General features: G+C 52.7%; 3 protein-coding genes across 8 annotated transcripts in view; 2 read left to right on the top strand and 1 right to left on the bottom strand.

The window, feature by feature from the left end:
• The window catches only part of GLYR1 (glyoxylate reductase 1 homolog), a 32511-nt gene extending 25014 nt beyond the window's left edge, over positions 1 to 7497 (top strand). For 2 of the 4 annotated variants that reach the window (XM_055339684.1, XM_055339686.1), the window contains 6 exons: positions 986 to 1096; positions 1697 to 1798; positions 2393 to 2555; positions 2875 to 3054; positions 3361 to 3485; positions 7363 to 7497. In XM_055339684.1, coding sequence (XP_055195659.1) covers positions 986 to 1096; positions 1697 to 1798; positions 2393 to 2555; positions 2875 to 3054; positions 3361 to 3485; positions 7363 to 7437 — 756 coding nt within the window. In that variant the 3' untranslated portion in view covers positions 7438 to 7497. The remainder of the gene's footprint in view (positions 1 to 985; positions 1097 to 1696; positions 1799 to 2392; positions 2556 to 2874; positions 3055 to 3360; positions 3486 to 7362) is intronic. The other 2 variants (XM_055339687.1, XM_055339685.1) reach the window with 1 other exon arrangement.
• A 1636-nt stretch (positions 7498 to 9133) lies between these two features.
• ROGDI (rogdi atypical leucine zipper) lies at positions 9134 to 15958 on the top strand. Of its 3 annotated transcripts, none has more exons than XM_055339688.1 (11): positions 9134 to 9982; positions 10054 to 10125; positions 10825 to 10913; positions 11113 to 11162; positions 11821 to 11901; positions 12663 to 12758; positions 14130 to 14228; positions 14574 to 14687; positions 14771 to 14820; positions 14929 to 15055; positions 15378 to 15958. In XM_055339688.1, the coding sequence occupies exons 1-11, from the start codon at positions 9432 to 9434 to the stop codon at positions 15417 to 15419; spliced, it is 1371 nt and encodes a 456-aa protein (XP_055195663.1). In that variant the 5' UTR covers positions 9134 to 9431; the 3' UTR covers positions 15420 to 15958. The 3 variants fall into 3 exon arrangements, with proteins under 3 accessions (XP_055195663.1, XP_055195664.1, XP_055195665.1); XM_055339690.1 differs by having other exon boundaries at positions 9788 to 9982; positions 11108 to 11162; XM_055339689.1 differs by lacking the exons at positions 14130 to 14228; positions 14574 to 14687; positions 14771 to 14820; positions 14929 to 15055; positions 15378 to 15958 and adding an exon at positions 13887 to 14123 and having other exon boundaries at positions 9427 to 9982.
• SMIM22 (small integral membrane protein 22) lies at positions 15506 to 17191 on the bottom strand. The gene is made up of 4 exons (XM_055339692.1): positions 17116 to 17191; positions 16801 to 16959; positions 16608 to 16693; positions 15506 to 16461 (listed from the first exon to the last, which is right to left on the bottom strand). The coding sequence occupies exons 2-4, from the start codon at positions 16931 to 16933 to the stop codon at positions 16420 to 16422; spliced, it is 261 nt and encodes an 86-aa protein (XP_055195667.1). The 5' UTR covers positions 16934 to 16959; positions 17116 to 17191; the 3' UTR covers positions 15506 to 16419.
• Positions 17192 to 17541: the final 350 nt, after the last annotated feature.

Here is a 17541-nt window from a genome sequence, read left to right as displayed (position 1 = left end):
CCTTTGGCTCAGGGTGTGATCCTGGGGTCTCAGGATCGAGTCCCTGCAGGGAGCCTGCTTCTCCTTCTGCCTCTGCTTGTGTGTGTGTGTGTGTGTGTGTGTGTGTGTGTGTGTCATGAATAGATAAATAAAATCTTTAAAAAAAAAAACTTTAAAACTGTTTGGAAACTGTTTTATTCTACTTTCAGAGACCTAAATTTAATACATAAAAGTACTGTATGTGAAGTCATTTGTTGGAGTCATTTATAATTAAAAGCAGATAGATATCTAACTGCAAGAGAGCCATTAGGTAAATTCAGGTGTATATCAATGGAATATTATAAATATTATAAGTACTATATTAAACACAAACATTATAAACAATATTTATGAAAGACTACTGTATGGGTGAATGTAAATCACACAATACCAAAGTCAGATACAAAATAGTAGGTTCACATTATTTTAATTACTTTTTTAAACACCTTGGAAAAGGAATTATACTGAAATATTAATGATGTTTTGTTATGAGATGTTCTGGGTAATTTTAATTCTCAAAGAAAATTTAATGCTTTTAGACCCCCAGAACCATGCTGGTAAGGAATGCCAGCTTCCCAGCCCCAGCCCCGCTTCCCCAGCACAGTGTAGATAGCCCAGAACACTGGGCAGGTTTTGCCACAGCCAAGAGAGCACAGAGGGCTGTGAACACATACTGTTTACATCCTGTTCTTTAAACAAGAAACCTTCAGCAGACACTTGTTTTGTGTTTACTGTGAAGTAGAACATCATTCTAGGCACCAGGTATGAAAAAACACAAGACGGTCCTTAAGGAGCCCCATTCACTTCCCTCAGAAAGTCGGACCACCAGCTCTGGTGTCCTGGCTCCTAGCCTCAGCCTCTCGCCTTGAGAGGCCAGCCAGGAGGACTGTGCAGCGTATCTCTGGCCTGGCTGGTGTGTTTGTTGTGCACTGCCTACAGCTCACATTAGGATCTGTGACTTTTGCAGTGTGATTTGTTCATCCAGGAGGGGGCCCGCCTAGGAAGAACCCCCGCTGAAGTCGTTTCAACTTGTGACATCACCTTTGCCTGTGTGTCAGATCCAAAGGCAGCCAAGGACGTAAGGATCCCCTCCCTCCCCTCAGTGTCTCAGATTGTGGCCGGGAAAGCTGGCTGGCCTCCCCCCTTGTCCCCTGACCATGAGTGAGTGTCTATAGCATGTTGTATTTCCCATCTGGGGCCATCCCCCATTGTGAAAGGTATTTGCATAAATTAAATACAGATGTCCTTTAATTCAGAATAAAGAATGAAAACAAACCCCCTGAGATCTATGCTGACCATCCCTGTGTACTCTTACTTGGTTCATGTGCGAAGATCCTAGGTTTAGCTATGGCTATATTTGTATCTTTTAAAAGTTCAGGTACAGTAGTCCTCTTGTTAAACTGGCAACTGATTTAATCCAAGTAAATCTAAAGAAGCCTAAGAAAATACTGAGGTTTTAGTAAAAAAGCACACTTCTTTTTTTCAAAGATAAATGGGAACATACTAGAGGTATTATTCTCTTAAGCTTATTTACTTGCTGCCCCCTTTCAGCCTTAATATTTAGTTCCTAATCAAGAAATGAGCCAAGAAAGCAATAAGATTCTGACCTTAGGTCTCAGGGGCCCCTGGGTGTCTGGCTGGGAGCCTGGGCTATTGCTTCTCCCTTGTGTCCCTACAGCTGGTGCTGGGCCCCAGTGGTGTGCTGCAAGGGATCCGCCCTGGGAAGTGCTACGTGGACATGTCAACAGTGGATGCTGACACAGTCACCGAGCTGGCCCAGGTAGTGGCCTCGTTCATGCTGGTCCTCCAGCATCCTTGCTGATTATGCCTGAGTGTAGGCAACTCGGTTACTCTAGAAACAAAGCCAGAAGGGGATGAGAAACCTGTAGCCTTGGGACTAGCCTCTCTTTACTCTGCTTTCAAAGCCACAGCTAGTCTGAACAGCCTTGAGAGCTACCCGGCTGGGCTGGACATCAGATCCTGTATCTACCAGCCCCTCAGTGAGAAGCAGTCCAGACTGCTAGCAGGGCCTTTTTGGTTTAAGCAACCATCTACAGTTGACAATATGCTTCCCCCTGAGCTGCTGGACCCAGTGAGGAGGTAGTGACTTATGGCCCCCGAGTGTTCTAAGAGTGGCTGAAGTCGGGGAAGAGCAGTGTCTGGAGGAGGTGTGGTCCACAGGCCATTGGCATGGTCATGTTTGGTCATTGAAAGAAATCCCAAGTCAGTGGGAATCCATAGGGAGACCCCGCAACTCCGTGTACTGCATGTGATTCAGACATCTGTTTGGGGCCTCACTGTGAAAGGCCAGGTGTTCCGACTTGGAATCCCTGTGACAGGCAAGGCCTTCAGAAACTATGACTTTCCTTTCCAGGTGATTGTGTCCAGGGGGGGGCGCTTTCTGGAAGCCCCAGTCTCAGGGAATCAGCAGCTGTCTAATGATGGGATGCTGGTGATCTTAGCAGCCGGAGACAGGGGCTTGTATGAGGACTGCAGCAGCTGCTTCCAGGCAATGGGAAAGACCTCCTTCTTTCTAGGTAACATGCCTGCCCACCTCTCGGGCCACTGCAGGCCTGGAGGCTGGGTGGGCCACATCCCCTCTAGACTGCACTGATGACAGCGTCAATCCCGCACGGCCTCTCTGCCTGGGGCCCCCGTGGGAAGGTTTCCTTTGACTTTGCACAGTCAGTGCCTGGAAGGAGGAAGAGCCCGAAGGGTCAGAGCCAGTTCTGTCAGGGGCAGGTGAATGGGGCCTCCCCTGGGTGTAGAGGTGGGTCCGAGCAGGGATGAGGGTGGGCAGAAAGTCCCTGCCCTCAGAATTCTTGGGAAGTGACCATGATTCTCTACTCTGGCCAGGTGAGGTTGGCAACGCAGCCAAGATGATGTTGATCGTGAACATGGTACAGGGAAGCTTCATGGCCACCATTGCTGAAGGGTTAACCCTGGCCCAAGTGACAGGCCAGTCCCAGCAGACACTCTTGGACATCCTCAATCAGGGACAGTTGGCCAGCATCTTCCTGGACCAGAAGTGCCAAAGTGAGTTGCCTTTGGCCTCTCTTCTTGCATTTAAGTTGTGATTAGAACTGTGAAACTGGGTCAGGTAGCTGTCACAGAGCATTCTCTTCTTCAAGGGTTCACTGGGTATTCACTGGGCTAATCAGCCCATGCCCTCTGTCAGAAGGGGTCCAGAGACATGGTGGGTGGGATTTGGGGCCACTTGCTGGGAACCAGTCTCTTCAGTGTCCAGAAGGGAAGAAATGCTAGTTATTGAGCCCTGACAGTATAGCAGATAGTTTCTTAGAATTCATTTAATTCTTCTGATATGTGGCTTCCCCTCTTTAGATATCCTGCAAGGGAACTTTAAGCCTGATTTCTACCTGAAGTATATTCAGAAGGATCTCCGCTTAGCCATTGCCCTGGGAGATGCTGTCAACCATCCTACTCCTATGGCAGCTGCAGCCAATGAGGTAACTATAAGAGGCCGGGCACCATCTGGCAGCCTTCCCTTTGCTTTTACTATTCCTCCCCTCTTTGCTTTGTGTCTCACCCTTTGAGGTGGTAGCTCAGGTCATTGATTCTAGACAGGAGCATTTAAAAGCATCTATTTCCTTCTGAGCCATGCTTACTTCCCTTGTGATTTCTTTGACCTGCGGCTTAAAAGTGTGTCAGGGAATTGGAGTTGCCCTACCAATCTAATGGTTATTGATTACTAATGTATCTCTGTTGTTAAAAAACATATCCTGGGAGTGCCTGGATAGCTCAGTCAGTGAAGTGTCTACCTTGGACTTGGGTCATGATCCCAGGGTTCTGGGATCAAGACCTGAGTTGGGCTCCCTGCTCAGTGGGGAGCCTGCTTCTCCCTCTTCCTCTGCCTGCTATTCATGCTTGCTCTCTCTAATGCACGCTCTTCTCTCTTGAATAAATAAAATATTTTCTTCTTTAACTTTTAAAAATAAAAATAAATAAAAAACATCCTGTGTGAGATTTTTAACTCTAAATTTATTGACTTTCGTTGTGGCCCAGCAGCTGGTCTGTCTTGGTGGATGTGCCATGTGCACTTAGGAAGGTTCTGTTCTGCAGTTATTGGGTGCTGTGTTCTGCAGATACCAGTTAGGTCAAGATTGGTAATGTTTTCTCAGATCATCTTTACTGGCCTTTTTCTCTGGTTCTTTCAGTTGCTGAAAGAGGGATACTAAAATCTCCAACTTTGATTATCTCATGTCTGTTTTTCCTTTTAATTCTATTATCTTTGAAACTCATATGATTGAGTCCTTAGCCATATGTGATGGTCATGTCTTCCTGATAAATTTACCCTTTTATTATTATGAAATATCCCTCCTAATCTTTGTCTTGAAGCCTATTGCCTGGTTTTACAAGAGCTGCTCCTGTTTCCATGGTATATCTTTTTCCAGTCGTTTACTTTCAACTTGTGTCTTTAAATTGTGTCTTTCCTATATAGTCTGTCATTGGGGTTGCATTTTTATCCATTCTGACAGTATCTGCCTATTAATTGGAGTGTTTGGTCATTATTATTGTTTGAGTGGCAACAAAATGCTTACATACACACTTTTTGAAAACAGTTGGGTTTTGGTGGGGAGAGGTTTATTTGTTTTAATAAGTGTATTTAACTAATCTGTACACATGACATGGGGCTTGAACTCATGACCCTGAGATCAAGAGTTGCATGTGTAATCTATGGACTGAGCCAGTCAGGGGCAAAACAGTTGTTTAGAAGGTCAGGTTTCTCCACCTGATAGAAGGGTAGCCTTAAAAAAAAACAGAGCAACAGCAGTTGGGCGCCTGCCTTTGGCTCAGGGGGTGATCCTGGAGTCCCAGGATCGGGTCCCACGTCGGGCTCCCGGCATGGAGCCTGCTTCTCCCTCTGCCTGTGTCTCTACCTCTCTGTCTCTCTGTGTCTTCCATGAATAAATAAATTTTAAAAATTAAAAAAAAAAAAATCAGTACTTCTTTACTGTAGAGTTAAAATAAAAACCATACATATTTTGTGTAAAACACATATACAAAATACATAAATTCATTTATTTTAGAGGCTGTATCTTCCAACAACTATAAGAGGATAAACATTTTCTTTTCTTTTTTTTTTTTTTTTTTGAGGATAAACATTTTCATTCAAGTTAAATAGAAGTCTCAAATGGCTTGTTCCAACAAAGAAGTAAAACCACAGTTCTGCTCTTTTCAGACCTGACTTTTCATGGTGTATAATCTCCTGTCCCTTCCTTGTCTGCCTGAACATTTCAGAGAACTTCACTTCACTTTTTCAGATTGCAGTATAGTTTCAGGATCCTCCTGTTGGTTTTGCCTTGGATTCTCTCTTAGCAGTGGACTTCTGTGTATTTTGTATATAAATTTTTTGCTTATTGTCTTTATCTGAAGTTACTTCTGAAGGGTTCTATGCATGTGACTTGTGTTGGCAGCTTTCTCTGTGAGGTGATTTCTAACTTGGCTCTGCCCTGACTCTACAGGATTTGTTGGCTTGAAAACACATTTTGGTTAATTTCTCAGTGGAGCGTGGTGCTTTCTGGCCATTTGGAGGATGTGAATTTAGGCTCCTTGTTGGAGTTCAGTGTTCAGGATCTTACGGTTAACTAGTCCAACGACGTTTAGTCTTTGTCTTAAAGTCTATTGATGTGTGATTGGATTTGGAGCTACTGTTTTATCATTTGATTGCTGTTTGTCCCTTCTGGCTTTTGTCTGTCCCTCTTTTTCTATTGTCTTTTAGATTATTTGAATATTTTTTAGCATTTCATTTTATCTATTGTCTTTTTAATAATGCATTGTTTCTCTTTTACCTTTGCTCTGTGGATTGCAATGTGCAAGGATATGCAGTATCCTTAACTCACAGCCTGCTTAGAGTTAATATTATACCTCGTCACATAAAACATAGATCCATTCCTTCTCCCAGCCTCCCTCCCCCTTTAAGGCAAGGTTTCTCAGCCTGGGCACTATTGGCATTTTGTTGTGGGAACCGTCCTATGCATTGCAGGATATTGAACAGCATCCCTTTCTCCTCTACCCGCTAGAGGCCAGCAGCACCCCCTCAGTTGAGAAGAGGTCTGTAGACATTGCCACATGTCCCATGGGGCAGAATAACCCCAGGTTAAGAAGCCCTTGGATTGTTGGATTTTTTTAAATTTTTTTTTAATTTATTTTGAGAGAGAGCGCGCATGTGCACAAGTCAGGGGAGGGGAGGAGCAGAGGAGAGGGAGAAGGACAAGCAGATTCCACACTGAGCACGGAGCCCAAATGGGGCTTGATCCCACGACCCTGAGATCATGACCTGAGCCAAAATCAAGAGTCTAACACTCTGAGTCACTGACTGAATCACCCAGGTGCCCCAAGAGAAAACCCTGTTTTAGGGTACAGATATCCTGTGTGTTACATCTGCCTTTGTTTCAAACCTACCAGTCAATGTTAGAATGTTTTAAATAGTCATGTGTATTTTTTTTAATTGAGAGAAAAATTAATTTTATATTTCTCTAATTTACCATTTCCACTGTTCTCCATTCTTTTCTGAAAATTTGAATTTCTCTCTGGTATTTTTTTCCTTTCAGCTAGAAGAACATTCCCTATAATGCAGGTCTGCTGGCAACGATTAGTTTTCTTTTCTCTGAAAAGGTCTTTATTTAGCCTTCATTTTGAGTTGACAACTACACTTAAGCTGTAATGGACACTCCATTATGGAGGCTTCAACAGCTGACTATGTGGAGGGAACCTTGTGTTCAGCTGCATTTCCTCAGTGGGCCTGGACACCACACTGCCCTTGTTGAATGGCTTTCTAATTCTCTTCACACTCATTCACAATATTCACCTAGTGGCTCTGGAGTGGCTCTCGGCTGCCAAGCACATTCTAGGCTCTGGGGACATGTGGAGGGACAACTTGTTCCCTTCCTTGTGGAGCTGACACTTTAATGGAAGGAAGCACAAGATAAGCAGATAGATTTTAAACAATCTCTGAAGATCAGAATTATGAGTAAAATAGAGTAAGAAAAGGTGACGAGGATAAAGTGGTATAGCCACTGCTTCAGATAGCTGGTCAGGGAAGGCCTGGGAGCTGACTGGGAAGGAGCCAGCCATGCGGAGGAAAAGGCATCCCCTGCAGAGGGAACAGCATGCATAACCATCTAAAGAAAAACACAGGAAGACCCTAGAGGCAGGAGGGGCATGATTATAATTACTAAGGGGCGGCCAGGAGTTGCACCCAGACAGCCTGGACTCCAGAGTCTGCCTGCCTGACCACATCTAGAACTACCTCCAAGAAGCAGATTGTGTCTTTAAGTCAGCTCTGTGGCCAGAGACTGAGCCCATCATCTCCTTTTTTTCCAGGTATACAAAAGAGCCAAGGCACTGGACCAGTCTGACAACGACATGTCTGCGGTGTACCGAGCCTATATACACTAAGCCCTCAATACCCTACCCCTGCCCCCCAATCTTCCCTCTGACCCCTCCTCCTCACATGGGGTTGGGGTTCTGGGACTTAATCTGGACCAGTCCACCTGTCTCCATCTCCTTTTATACAGACTTTGAGACTTGCCATCAGCACAGCACACAGCGTCACTCCTCCCCTGGAGGTCCTGGGGAGGGGAGGGGTGTCAGCAGGATTGGCCTTTGGGAAAGCTCTTGAGCTGGGCACTGGCCCCGGACTAGGTGGCTGTGTGTTCACACACACACACACACACACCCCACACCACACCCTCTACACACCACACACTGGCTCTTGCCCCAGGATAGAAGCTGCCCAGAAACTGCTGCCTGGCTTTTTTTTTTTTTTCCTTCTGAGCTTGTCTTATCTCAGACCCTTTCCAGTCGAGGAACTAGAATCAACAGTGAGAACTGGAAGCCTTTCCACTGCTTCCTTCCCTCAGAGCAAAGAGGCTGTGGTTATGTCCACATCCCCTGCGCGAGAGAGAGGCTCTGGGCCAAGATGAGCCAGCACCGACTCCAAACAGGGTCCTCGTGGGCCCTCCAACCTCAGGTGACCAGCTGATGAGGACTGTCATGTTTAAGCTACCAGTGTGCAACCAACTCTCCATAAATGCCTTTGTGAACTGAAAAGAAATTGACAAAGTTGAGAAACACAGGGCTCTGGCTCTCTGGGGAGAGCAGCAAATTGCCAGCATGTTAGGTGAGCCTCACAGAATCCTGTTCTCACCGCTGTTGAGCACCTGTCCCAGAAGTCACCGTCACTGCAGAGCCTTGGGCTGGGATCAGACTTCCTTGCTTTGGTGGAGGTGGAGCTCACTCCTCACCAGGCTCTTTTAGTATTTGGATTTGCATTCCAGCCCTTGGGAAGGGGATCCTGAGGGCCACCAGGGAGGAGTGAAGAGGGAGGAGAGAGGGGTTCCTTCCTGTTTCCCCGTTATGCTGCAGACTTCCACCTGGTTCTGAAGAGCCACTGTGACTGGATCCCTTCACAGCAGTCCCACTCTCTCCAGCCTGCTCCTGTACATGTTCCCCACCTGCCCACCTCTTCATTCTCCCTTGCTCCTCCTCTTCTCATGGAGACAGTGTTTCTTTCTGTCTGTCCTTTGGCCCAGACCCAGCCTGACCAACGACGGCCATTTCTTAGGCTCAGCTCTTGAAACCGGAACGAGTGTCTTCACTTCAACCAGAAGCATGGTCTTCGATGCTTCCAGAGCCCCAGGGTCTTTGGGGAGGGAAGAGAACTGGGCCTGACCCAACCTGAACTGTCTGATCCTAGGAGGTTGGAGCTAAGACGTCCTTGAGACCCTAACATTTCTCCTTGGATAGGGGACCAGACCGGCTTCAAATGTGGCATAAAAACAAGGAGAAGTCACCTGAAGGATGTCAACGTTCTCCCTCTTCCATGGGTTGCATTTTCCAAAGTCACACTTTGCAGGTCAGCATTTCTAGTGAATATATAGAATGAGACCACACTGGTGTGGGCCTCTTCCCCTCACAACCATGGCCCTTTCCCACTGATCAGAAATCCAGGCTAGGGGGAGGGCAGGGAAGATGCCTGCAGGTTTTTGGCATAACTTCACTGGGATTTGGAATTTTTTTCTGTCTGAACACAAAGCCTGTTCTAGTCCTAGCTGGACACTGGGGGGGGTGGGGGGTGGGGGAGATGCTGTAATGAAACTGGTTAGTCAATGTTGTCTTAATATTGTTGACAATTCTGTAAAGTTTCTTTTTATGAGTATTTCTGTTTAAGCTATTTCACCTTTGTTTTGAAATCCTTCCCTTTTAGGAGAAAATGTGACACTTGTGAAAAAGCTTGTAAGAAAGCCCCTGTTCCGCGAACCTTTTTTTTTTTTCCTTTAAACCTTTAAATGACAAAAATCTTCTAGGTAATTAAGGTTGTGAATTTTTATTTTTGCTTTGTTTTTAATGAACATTTGTCTTTCAGAATAGGATTGTGTGATAATGTTTAAATGGCAAAAAAAAATGATTTTGTGCAATTAACAAAAAGCTACTGCAAGCAAAATAAAACGTTTCTTGGTAACACAACTGTGACTGACTACCTGGGCAGTGAGCACCGCCTGCGCCCAGACTCGAGCGCCGCGCGGGTGGGGGCCGCGCTGGGACTGCCGGCCGGCGCGCGGAGGGCGAGGCCGGGCGGGGACAGGCTGCCCCGCCGGCCAATCGCCAGGGACGGTGAAAGCCGGGCCCCCGCCGGCCAATCAGTGAGCGCGAGCGGAGCAGGGCGCCCTATCAGAGCCGGGGAGGGGCGGGCAAGCGGCCACCGCCCGCGTCGGAAAGCTGAGGTGGAGGCGGCGCCCCTCGCGCAGCTCCGAGGCGGGTGGCAGCGGCGGCCCCACGCCGCAGGCAGCCTGACCCTGGGCGACCGCTCGGCCAGTCGGCGGCGGGGGAGGGGCTGGGCCCGGGCGCCGCGGGCGCACTCACGGCGGGTGGACCCCGCCTCGGGCGGGCGGCGGCGATGGCGACGGCGATGGCAGCGACGGCGGCAGAGCGGGCGGTGCTGGTGAGGCGCGCGGGCGGGCGGCGGGGGCTCCGGGGGGCGGCGGGCGGCTGACGGCCGGGCTGTCCCCGCAGGAGGAGGAGTTCCGCTGGCTGCTGCACGACGAGGTGCACGCGGTGCTCAGGCAGCTGCAGGACATCCTCAAGGTAAGGCTCCCCCCCCCCGCCCCCCGCCCCCGAGCGCCGGCCGGGGCCGCGACGCGCAGCGGGCACAGCAGGCCCTGCCCCGGGCACCCGGCGCCGGTCGGGCCCCGGTGCGTAGTTGCCCACCTAACCACAGGCAGCTGTGTTTGCGGTGGGGGGGGGGGGCGGAATGAGCCCCGGGCCAGGCGGTCGGGGTCGCCGTTGGGGTCGAGGAAGGCTTCCTTTGGAGCTGTGGTCTCAAGGTCTCCAGCATCTTACTCAATGTCTCGGGGCCTCCCTTTCGCAAGAACGAGGTCACAGTACCGGCCTCACGGGGCTGTGGTGAGGATAAGCCAACTCCTAGAAATGCCCAGGTATTGCCTGTTATGGCCAGAACTGCAAGTTGCCACGACTAGCGTCGTTCCCTGACTCTGCTCCCCAGCCAGGAGGCCATCTCTGTCCTATGTCCCTGAGTTGGGCAGGAGGTGGGTGTTCAGGGAATGTGGAAGGAACAGCTATCTGCTCTGGTAGGACCTGAAATTCAGGTGGCGGGGGAGGGGCTGGGGAAACAGGGAAGGTGCCCCGGAGGCTTGGATAGGGTGTTGGGGTGAAACTAGCCCACCTTGTTCTTTCCCCTGGCCAACCCAGGAACGGGGCTTCTGGAAGGGGTGGGTGGTGAGCCAGCTTGGGTGAACTTTACCCTACTCCCCTCTGTCCCTGCAGGAGGCCTCTCTCCGCTTCACTCTGCCGAGCTCTGGTACCGGCACCGAGGGGCCTGCCAAGCAGGAGAACTTCATCCTTGGCAGTTGTAGGTGAGCCAGGGCTGAGCAGAAACGAGAGGGGTGACACCTGGGATGCTCTCCAGGAGAGGCCCAACATCCAGAGGGTGCACATGTGCTGTGGGACCAGCTGGGCCATCCTGTGACAGCCAGGGGCAGCCTGTGGGGAGGGCTAGGTGGTGGCAGAAGGCGGCCACAAGCAGTGCTCTGACCCCCGCGTGTTGCAGCACAGACCAGGTGAAGGGCGTGCTGACTCTGCAAGGGGACGCACTGAGCCAGGCGGTGAGTCCCCTCGCCCTCTTTCCCTTTCCCTGCTGCTATAGGATCCAGGGGGGAAGAGTATGGGGGCTTCCTGCTGAGCTCTGCCACCAGTTGGCTCTGTGACCCTGGGCAGGATCTTGACCTCTCCGGGCCTCAGTTTCCTCATTTGTAAAATAACAACCCACCCCACCAAACCTCCTCATGGAATTGGCGTGTGGCTTCAATGAGAGGGACAGGAAGGAGGATGCTTTGCACACAGCCCAGCCCTGAGTCTGGGCCCAGTGAAGCGTGGGCAATGGCTGGATTAGGCTGGCCCCAATTCAAAGTGGAATCCGCCAACATCTGAGCTCCCGTCCGTGCCAGGCGCCAAGATGTGGGGGAAGGTGCCTCTCTTCCAGTCCATTGGCCTGGACCCATGGGTCCTGTCTGCCCACAGTCACACCTCTCCCCGGCCAAAGCCACCTTCCCTTTCTCTTTTCCCTTTCATTTCTTTGTGGTTTCTCTGGAGCCTGAGTTCCTGTTTCCTGACCTCCCTGTGCACATCCCAAATGGCCAGACCTCCTGCCCCGTGGAATGGCCAGGACCTGAGCACACACACCTGTCTCTGCCCCCTGCTCCAAGGCTTGGGGTGGCCGAAAGCAGGAGGGCGTCCTTCTGCTTATACACTCTTGCCCGTCAGGACGTGAACCTGAAGATCCCGCGGAACAACCAGTTGCTGCACTTTGCCTTCCGAGAGGACAAGCAGTGGAAGCTGCAGCAGGTAATTGGGCCCTTCCCCGGCCAAGGCTCAAGCCACAAGGGCAGGCAGGGGCAGGCCCGAGCAGCACAGAGGCCTCCTGGGGCAGCCCTGGGGGATTTCAGGCCGCAGCAAGCCTGGGAGGCTGTTTCCTAGCAGCAGAGCTGGGGCAGAGAGTGCTGCGGCTTGTGGGAGGTGGAAAACCTATCCTGTCTTTAGGCCCCTGGACCCCCATAGGAACCATGGGGGTCCTTGTCCCCTTCCCAGAGCCTCCTGGGGGCCACATCCATGCTCCCTATCCACTCCTGTGTGGTTGGAACCTGCCCCTTCCCCCCTCGCTGGACCAGCTGGTCTTTGCCCCAGGGCCTTTGCCTTGGAGCCCTCTCTCCCTGCTTTTCTCATCACTTGGGTGAAAAGAGCCCCCACACACACACCGTCCTGCAGACTCACCCTCTTTGTGCAAGTCACTCAGTATGTTGTTATCTTGTGCCTTTACTCTGCTGCCATCTGTTCTCTTTTAGAAGGTGAGCTGTGTAACAGCAAGCCTGTCACGGTCTGTGCCGTTATGTTTAGCACCCAGTCAGGACCTGGCTTTTGGAGGGCCCAGAGCTGATAGCTGGTAGGGATGGGTCAGGCAGGCGGTAGCCACCCCACCCCTCCAAGGAGGATGGCCCCTCAGGTGAGGGCCTGTCCTCTAGAGCCCCGGAGACCGTGGCTGCTCTGACGTTGGCATCTCATCTTCCTGAGTCCCCACCCGCTGACCTCTTGGTGGGCACTGTTTTCAGATCCAGGATGCCAGGAACCACGTAAGCCAGGCTATGTACCTCCTTGCCAACCGGGATGAAAGCTACCAGTTCAGGACAGGAGCAGAGGTCCTCAAGGTGAGCTGCTGGAGGGGACAGGGGGGCACACCCCCCACCCCCGGCCCTGACCCCGGACCAGGCCCCTGGAGAGCTCTGCCCCTACATCCTCAGATACAGCTGATGATTGACCTATCACCCTTCAGTGTACACATGTCCGTCCAGCCACAGTCAGATGATTCACAGCCCAGGTTCCAGACTCAGACCTGGGTTCTGATCTCAAGGCTTCCACTGTAAGCTGTGCAATTTCAGGTCACTGGCTTAGCCCAACTGTGCCTCCTCACCTATAAAAAGGGACCTTCGTGTAGTGACTATCAGATGTGACGATGCAGGTGAAGTAGCCGCTGACAAATGCTCAGTGAACAACAGCTGCTAGTAGTACTACTGGGCATAGAGAAACCCTTGTAATTAGCAAAGTGAATTCACAGGGTGTGGTGGGAAGAGCTGAGCTTATGTGCCCCAAATTCATGCTTTAGCTCTGTCCCTGACTTGCTAGGTATCTTCAGGTGACTCACCTACCCTCTTTGGACCTCTGGGTCTTCATATGAAAACTTAGAACCAGGTGGACTAAGGTCCCCCCCAGAACTGTGACCACCCCGGGTGTAGGGAGTGCAGCCCCCACACCTCCCCTTTCCTGGTCACCCCCATCCCCATGGCAACAACTGGAATCAGTGAAAATTGGGGCTCTACGGAGTCTAAGCCAGAGCGTTGGTCCGTGGTAAAAGAAGAGTTTTTTTTTTTGTTTTTTTTTTTTTATTTTATGATAGTCACACAGAGAGAGAGAGAGAGGCAGAGACACAGGCAGAGGGAGAAGCAGGCTCCACGCACCGGGAGCCTGACGTGGGATTTGATCCCAGGTCTCCAGGATCGCGCCCTGGGCCAAAGGCAGGCGCCAAACCGCTGCGCCACCCAGGGATCCCAAAAGAAGAGTTTTAAATGGTTCCACTGTCTACTAGCCATGTGACCTTACCTCTTTGGAGCTTCACCTGTGAAAATAGGGCTAGTGTCCACCTTAAGACCTCAACTTAGCCATCCCATTGTCTTCTCCAGGAAGCCTTTCCTGGCTCCTTCTTTGCCTGCACCCTCATCCACAAAGCCTTCATGCCCTTGAGACTAACTCCAGGGATCTTCCATTCCCCATTCGGCCAGCACCCAGGATCCCATGCAATAAAACCTCCTGGATGGAGGGTCAACGGTGCAGACGTCCTGCCCTGCCCCTGCAGCTGGAGCCCAAATATCTGCAACTTTAACAAGTCTCACACTGGGGAGATTCAGGCCTCAAGACTGTCATCACCAAGGGCAGGAGCTGGGAGCCACCGTGACTTTGTCACTCCCCGGTGTGGGACGTGGGGGCTGCCCTCACAGCACCTGTGACCGGCCCCCTCCCCACAGCTGATGGATGCTGTGATGCTGCAGCTGACCAGAGCCCGCAACCGCCTCACCACCCCAGCCACCCTTACTCTGCCTGAGATCGCTGCCAGTGGCCTCACAGTGAGTACCTTAGGCCAGCCGCTGCTCCAGGAGAGGGACTTCCCACTGAAGAGCCCAGCTTGCCCCTGGGAGGGACATGGGTACGATGGGGTCCTGGAAACCCCAAACTGTTGTCAGTCTGAGTTCCTAGGTCTATGCAGTTCTCTGGAATAAGGTCCTTGGGTTCCATCTTGCATCCCCCAAAGACCCTTGGTCTGGGTCAATGGTTCCCAAGCCTGGTGTAGGAAGCTACTCGGGGCACCTGGGAAGAGTCTGGAAGCTCCAGTCCAGGGGCCGGGGATGGGGTTCCCTAGGTGGTTCTGGGGAAGCTGTGACTGCCTGGCCCTCATCCTATCTTGTCTCCAGCGGATGTTTGCCCCTGCCCTGCCCTCCGACCTGCTTGTCAACGTCTACATCAACCTCAACAAGCTCTGCCTCACCGTGTACCAGCTGCACGCCCTGCAGCCCAATTCCACCAAGGTGAGGGGGACCCCACTTGCCCCCCCACCCCCAAGTGCCTTGCAGCCTCTTCGGCCTGACCCAGTCTGGTCTCTTCTGCTTAGAACTTCCGCCCAGCTGGAGGCGCCGTGCTCCACAGCCCTGGGGCCATGTTGTAAGTATGTTGCCCTGGAGAACCCCGCCCACCACAACCTTCTGCATCTTGGGGGCTGGGGGGCCAGGCTGGTCGGGCCACCCCCAGGGACCCTCCTTCTCCCCCCAGTGAATGGGGCTCCCAGCGTCTGGAGGTGAGCCACGTGCACAAGGTGGAGTGTGTGATCCCATGGCTCAACGATGCCCTAGTCTTCTTCACTGTCTCCCTGCAGCTCTGCCAGCAACTCAAGGATAAGGTGGGCCGTGGGGACTGCAGGGTCGGGGTGGGCCTCTCAGACAGGTTGGGCCAGCCAGGTAGCAGGCTACTAAGCCTTTTTGTTTCGGAGGGATTCCAAGGGCTCTTGTCATACCTCCGAAGCACCCAAAATCTTAAGGTCCATTGTGCTCTTCGTGCACACCATGCAGATGTGCCACAGTGTTGCTGAGCATCAATACCCTTTCCGTGACATAGTGCCCTTGAATGATCTTGAAGTCTCGCCTGGGTTACAGGGTACAGCAGGGGCTGAGCCCCCTAGCACCGCCACTCACCATGTCCCCCCACCTCTCTCCTTTCCCCAGATCTCTGTGTTCTCCAGCTACTGGAGCTACAGGCCTTTCTGAGCAGAACACCCAAGAGCCTGACCCCCAGGGAAATGGCCCTTGTCTCCCTCCCCTGTCCCCCCAGGAATGTTGGCCAGAGCCAGAACCGGGCAGCATGGGCTATTTATTTCCCTCTTTGCCCCATCCTGTCCATCACATTTGCACAAATGGAAATGAACACTGGAAACGCTGAAAGACAGGGATGCTGGCTTGCTTTTCATTTTGCAGGGGTGGGAGCGGGGGGTCGGGAAGGTGGGCGGTCAGGGAGGCAGAGCCCAGAGGTGGCCCACATTCCAAACCCTGCCTTCCTTGCACAGTGGCAACCTTTGGACCCAGGGTGGGGCCAGGCCCAGGGCTTTCCTTCCCCATCCTTTTCCTGCCTTCTGAGCTGCCCCAAGATGATGAGAGGCAGCCCATGGAGGGTGAGGAGAGGGTGGTGGCCCTAAGCTGTGAGCCGGGAGGGCAGATGGAAACTGCCCACAATGAGCTGTGGCGCCCTCGCATTTATTTGCTCCACATCCCCGACAAGGCCTCCAGGAAATAAAGATCATCTGACTTTACCTGGAGCGTCTGTCTGTCTGTCTGTCCGTCCTTCTGAGTGAGTGGGGCCCAGGCTGGGTATCCCTGATAGTTGGCAGCTGGGTGGGATACCCAATGACTGAGCCCCTGGCCTCACCGTGCCACCTTTCAAGGGGTCCTCCAGGCTGCCAAGGAGCTGAGTGGACAGGGGGATGAGGTTTCAGTCTGGGAGTTCCGGTCCCTGACTTGGATGGGGCCCAGCTTCCCCTCCTGTCAGCAGCTGCTGTGTGACCTGGAGCAGGTTACTTGAGGTCTGGGAACAGTCCTGCTGGCCGAGAGCTGTGAGGGAGCAGGTGGGCATCTGGATAAAGCAGGGAGTGCCCACACTGCCCGCCCCTGGCCGGGAAGCTCGAAACACACTGCAGACTCCGGCTGGGCAAACAAGGCGTTGTCACTGCTGCCTAGCAGGACCCATGGGCAGGGGGGCTGGGGGCTCGCTGTGTTAAGGCTCCAGGGCCAAGTTATCCACTCCCCTGGGGTGTACCTGCAAGAGAGGCATGCGGTGTGTGCCCCGCCAGCCCCTCTCCGCAGGAGCCCCGGCACCCTCCTCTCCCCAGTGCAGTTCCAGGCCGCCCCTGACGCCTGCCCAGCCTGGGGGGGGCCAGTGGGGCTCACTTGCTTGGAGCTCACCTTCTGGGGTCTGGAGACACGGCGGCTGCAGCAGCTATAGCAGCAGCAGTGGATACAAACAAGCAGCAGAAAGAGCAACACGGTGCCTGGAGGTGGGACAGGTGTCCGGAGGTGGGACAGGTGTCCAGGTATGGCCCTCAGCCAGGTCTAGGACAGGAGGCTGACGGGGGCCAGAGGCCAAGGCCACACTCACCAAGGAAGATGAGGAAGATGATGAGGGCAGCGGTGTCCCACTTGGACTGGAACAGCGTATGGCTCCTCAGTTTTCCCAGCACTTCCTGGGCTGTGGTCTCCAGCTCCTTCCCCAGGTCTTCCGCCAAATCCATCTCAGCTCCAGGCCTCTGGATGCCACCTGCCCCAGCCCCCCAGGGGCACCTCAGAACCCTGTTCTCTGGGGCTGTGCCACATCCAGGCCTCCCCCAGGCCAGCCCCTGCCCTGCCCCTGCTCCCTCCCACACTGCCCCTCGGCCCCTACCCTGTCTCCTCCCGCTCCCCCCAGAGGCCTCACCCCCCAGCCTCGGAGCTCCCCCAGTCAGGCAGGTCCCAGGTCCTGAGAACACCAACTACTTCCTCCTTCCTGATCCGTGATAGTTGCCACCCGAGGCCCTTGCTCCTTGGCAACCAGTCCCACCCTTCCCACGGTGGGGGGGGGGGAGTGGCGGACTCCAAAGGGCGGGGCCTGTGCTCTAGCAGGTGTGCTTACAACCTCCCAACAGCAGCAGGTGCTGTGTGACCCAGGGAGGTAGCCACGGACCCGAAAGCCTCTTATTTGGGGATTTTTCACTTTTTTCTCAATAGACCAAACCAAGCAGCCTGGAACACAGTGTGCACTGGGGTGCTGTGGACTTCATGAGTGAAGACTGGAGGGAGGGTGGGGAGGGGTATGTGGTTTCCATTCCACCTCCCCTTCCTGGCCAAGTGGGGAATACTAGGA

This window comes from Nyctereutes procyonoides, unplaced genomic scaffold (genome assembly GCF_905146905.1).
Source record: "Nyctereutes procyonoides isolate TBG_1078 unplaced genomic scaffold, NYPRO_anot_genome, whole genome shotgun sequence".
Taxonomy (NCBI): domain Eukaryota; kingdom Metazoa; phylum Chordata; class Mammalia; order Carnivora; family Canidae; genus Nyctereutes; species Nyctereutes procyonoides.
The sequence above is the reverse complement of the archived record's forward strand: the minus strand, read 5'-3'. Positions and strand labels throughout refer to the sequence as shown.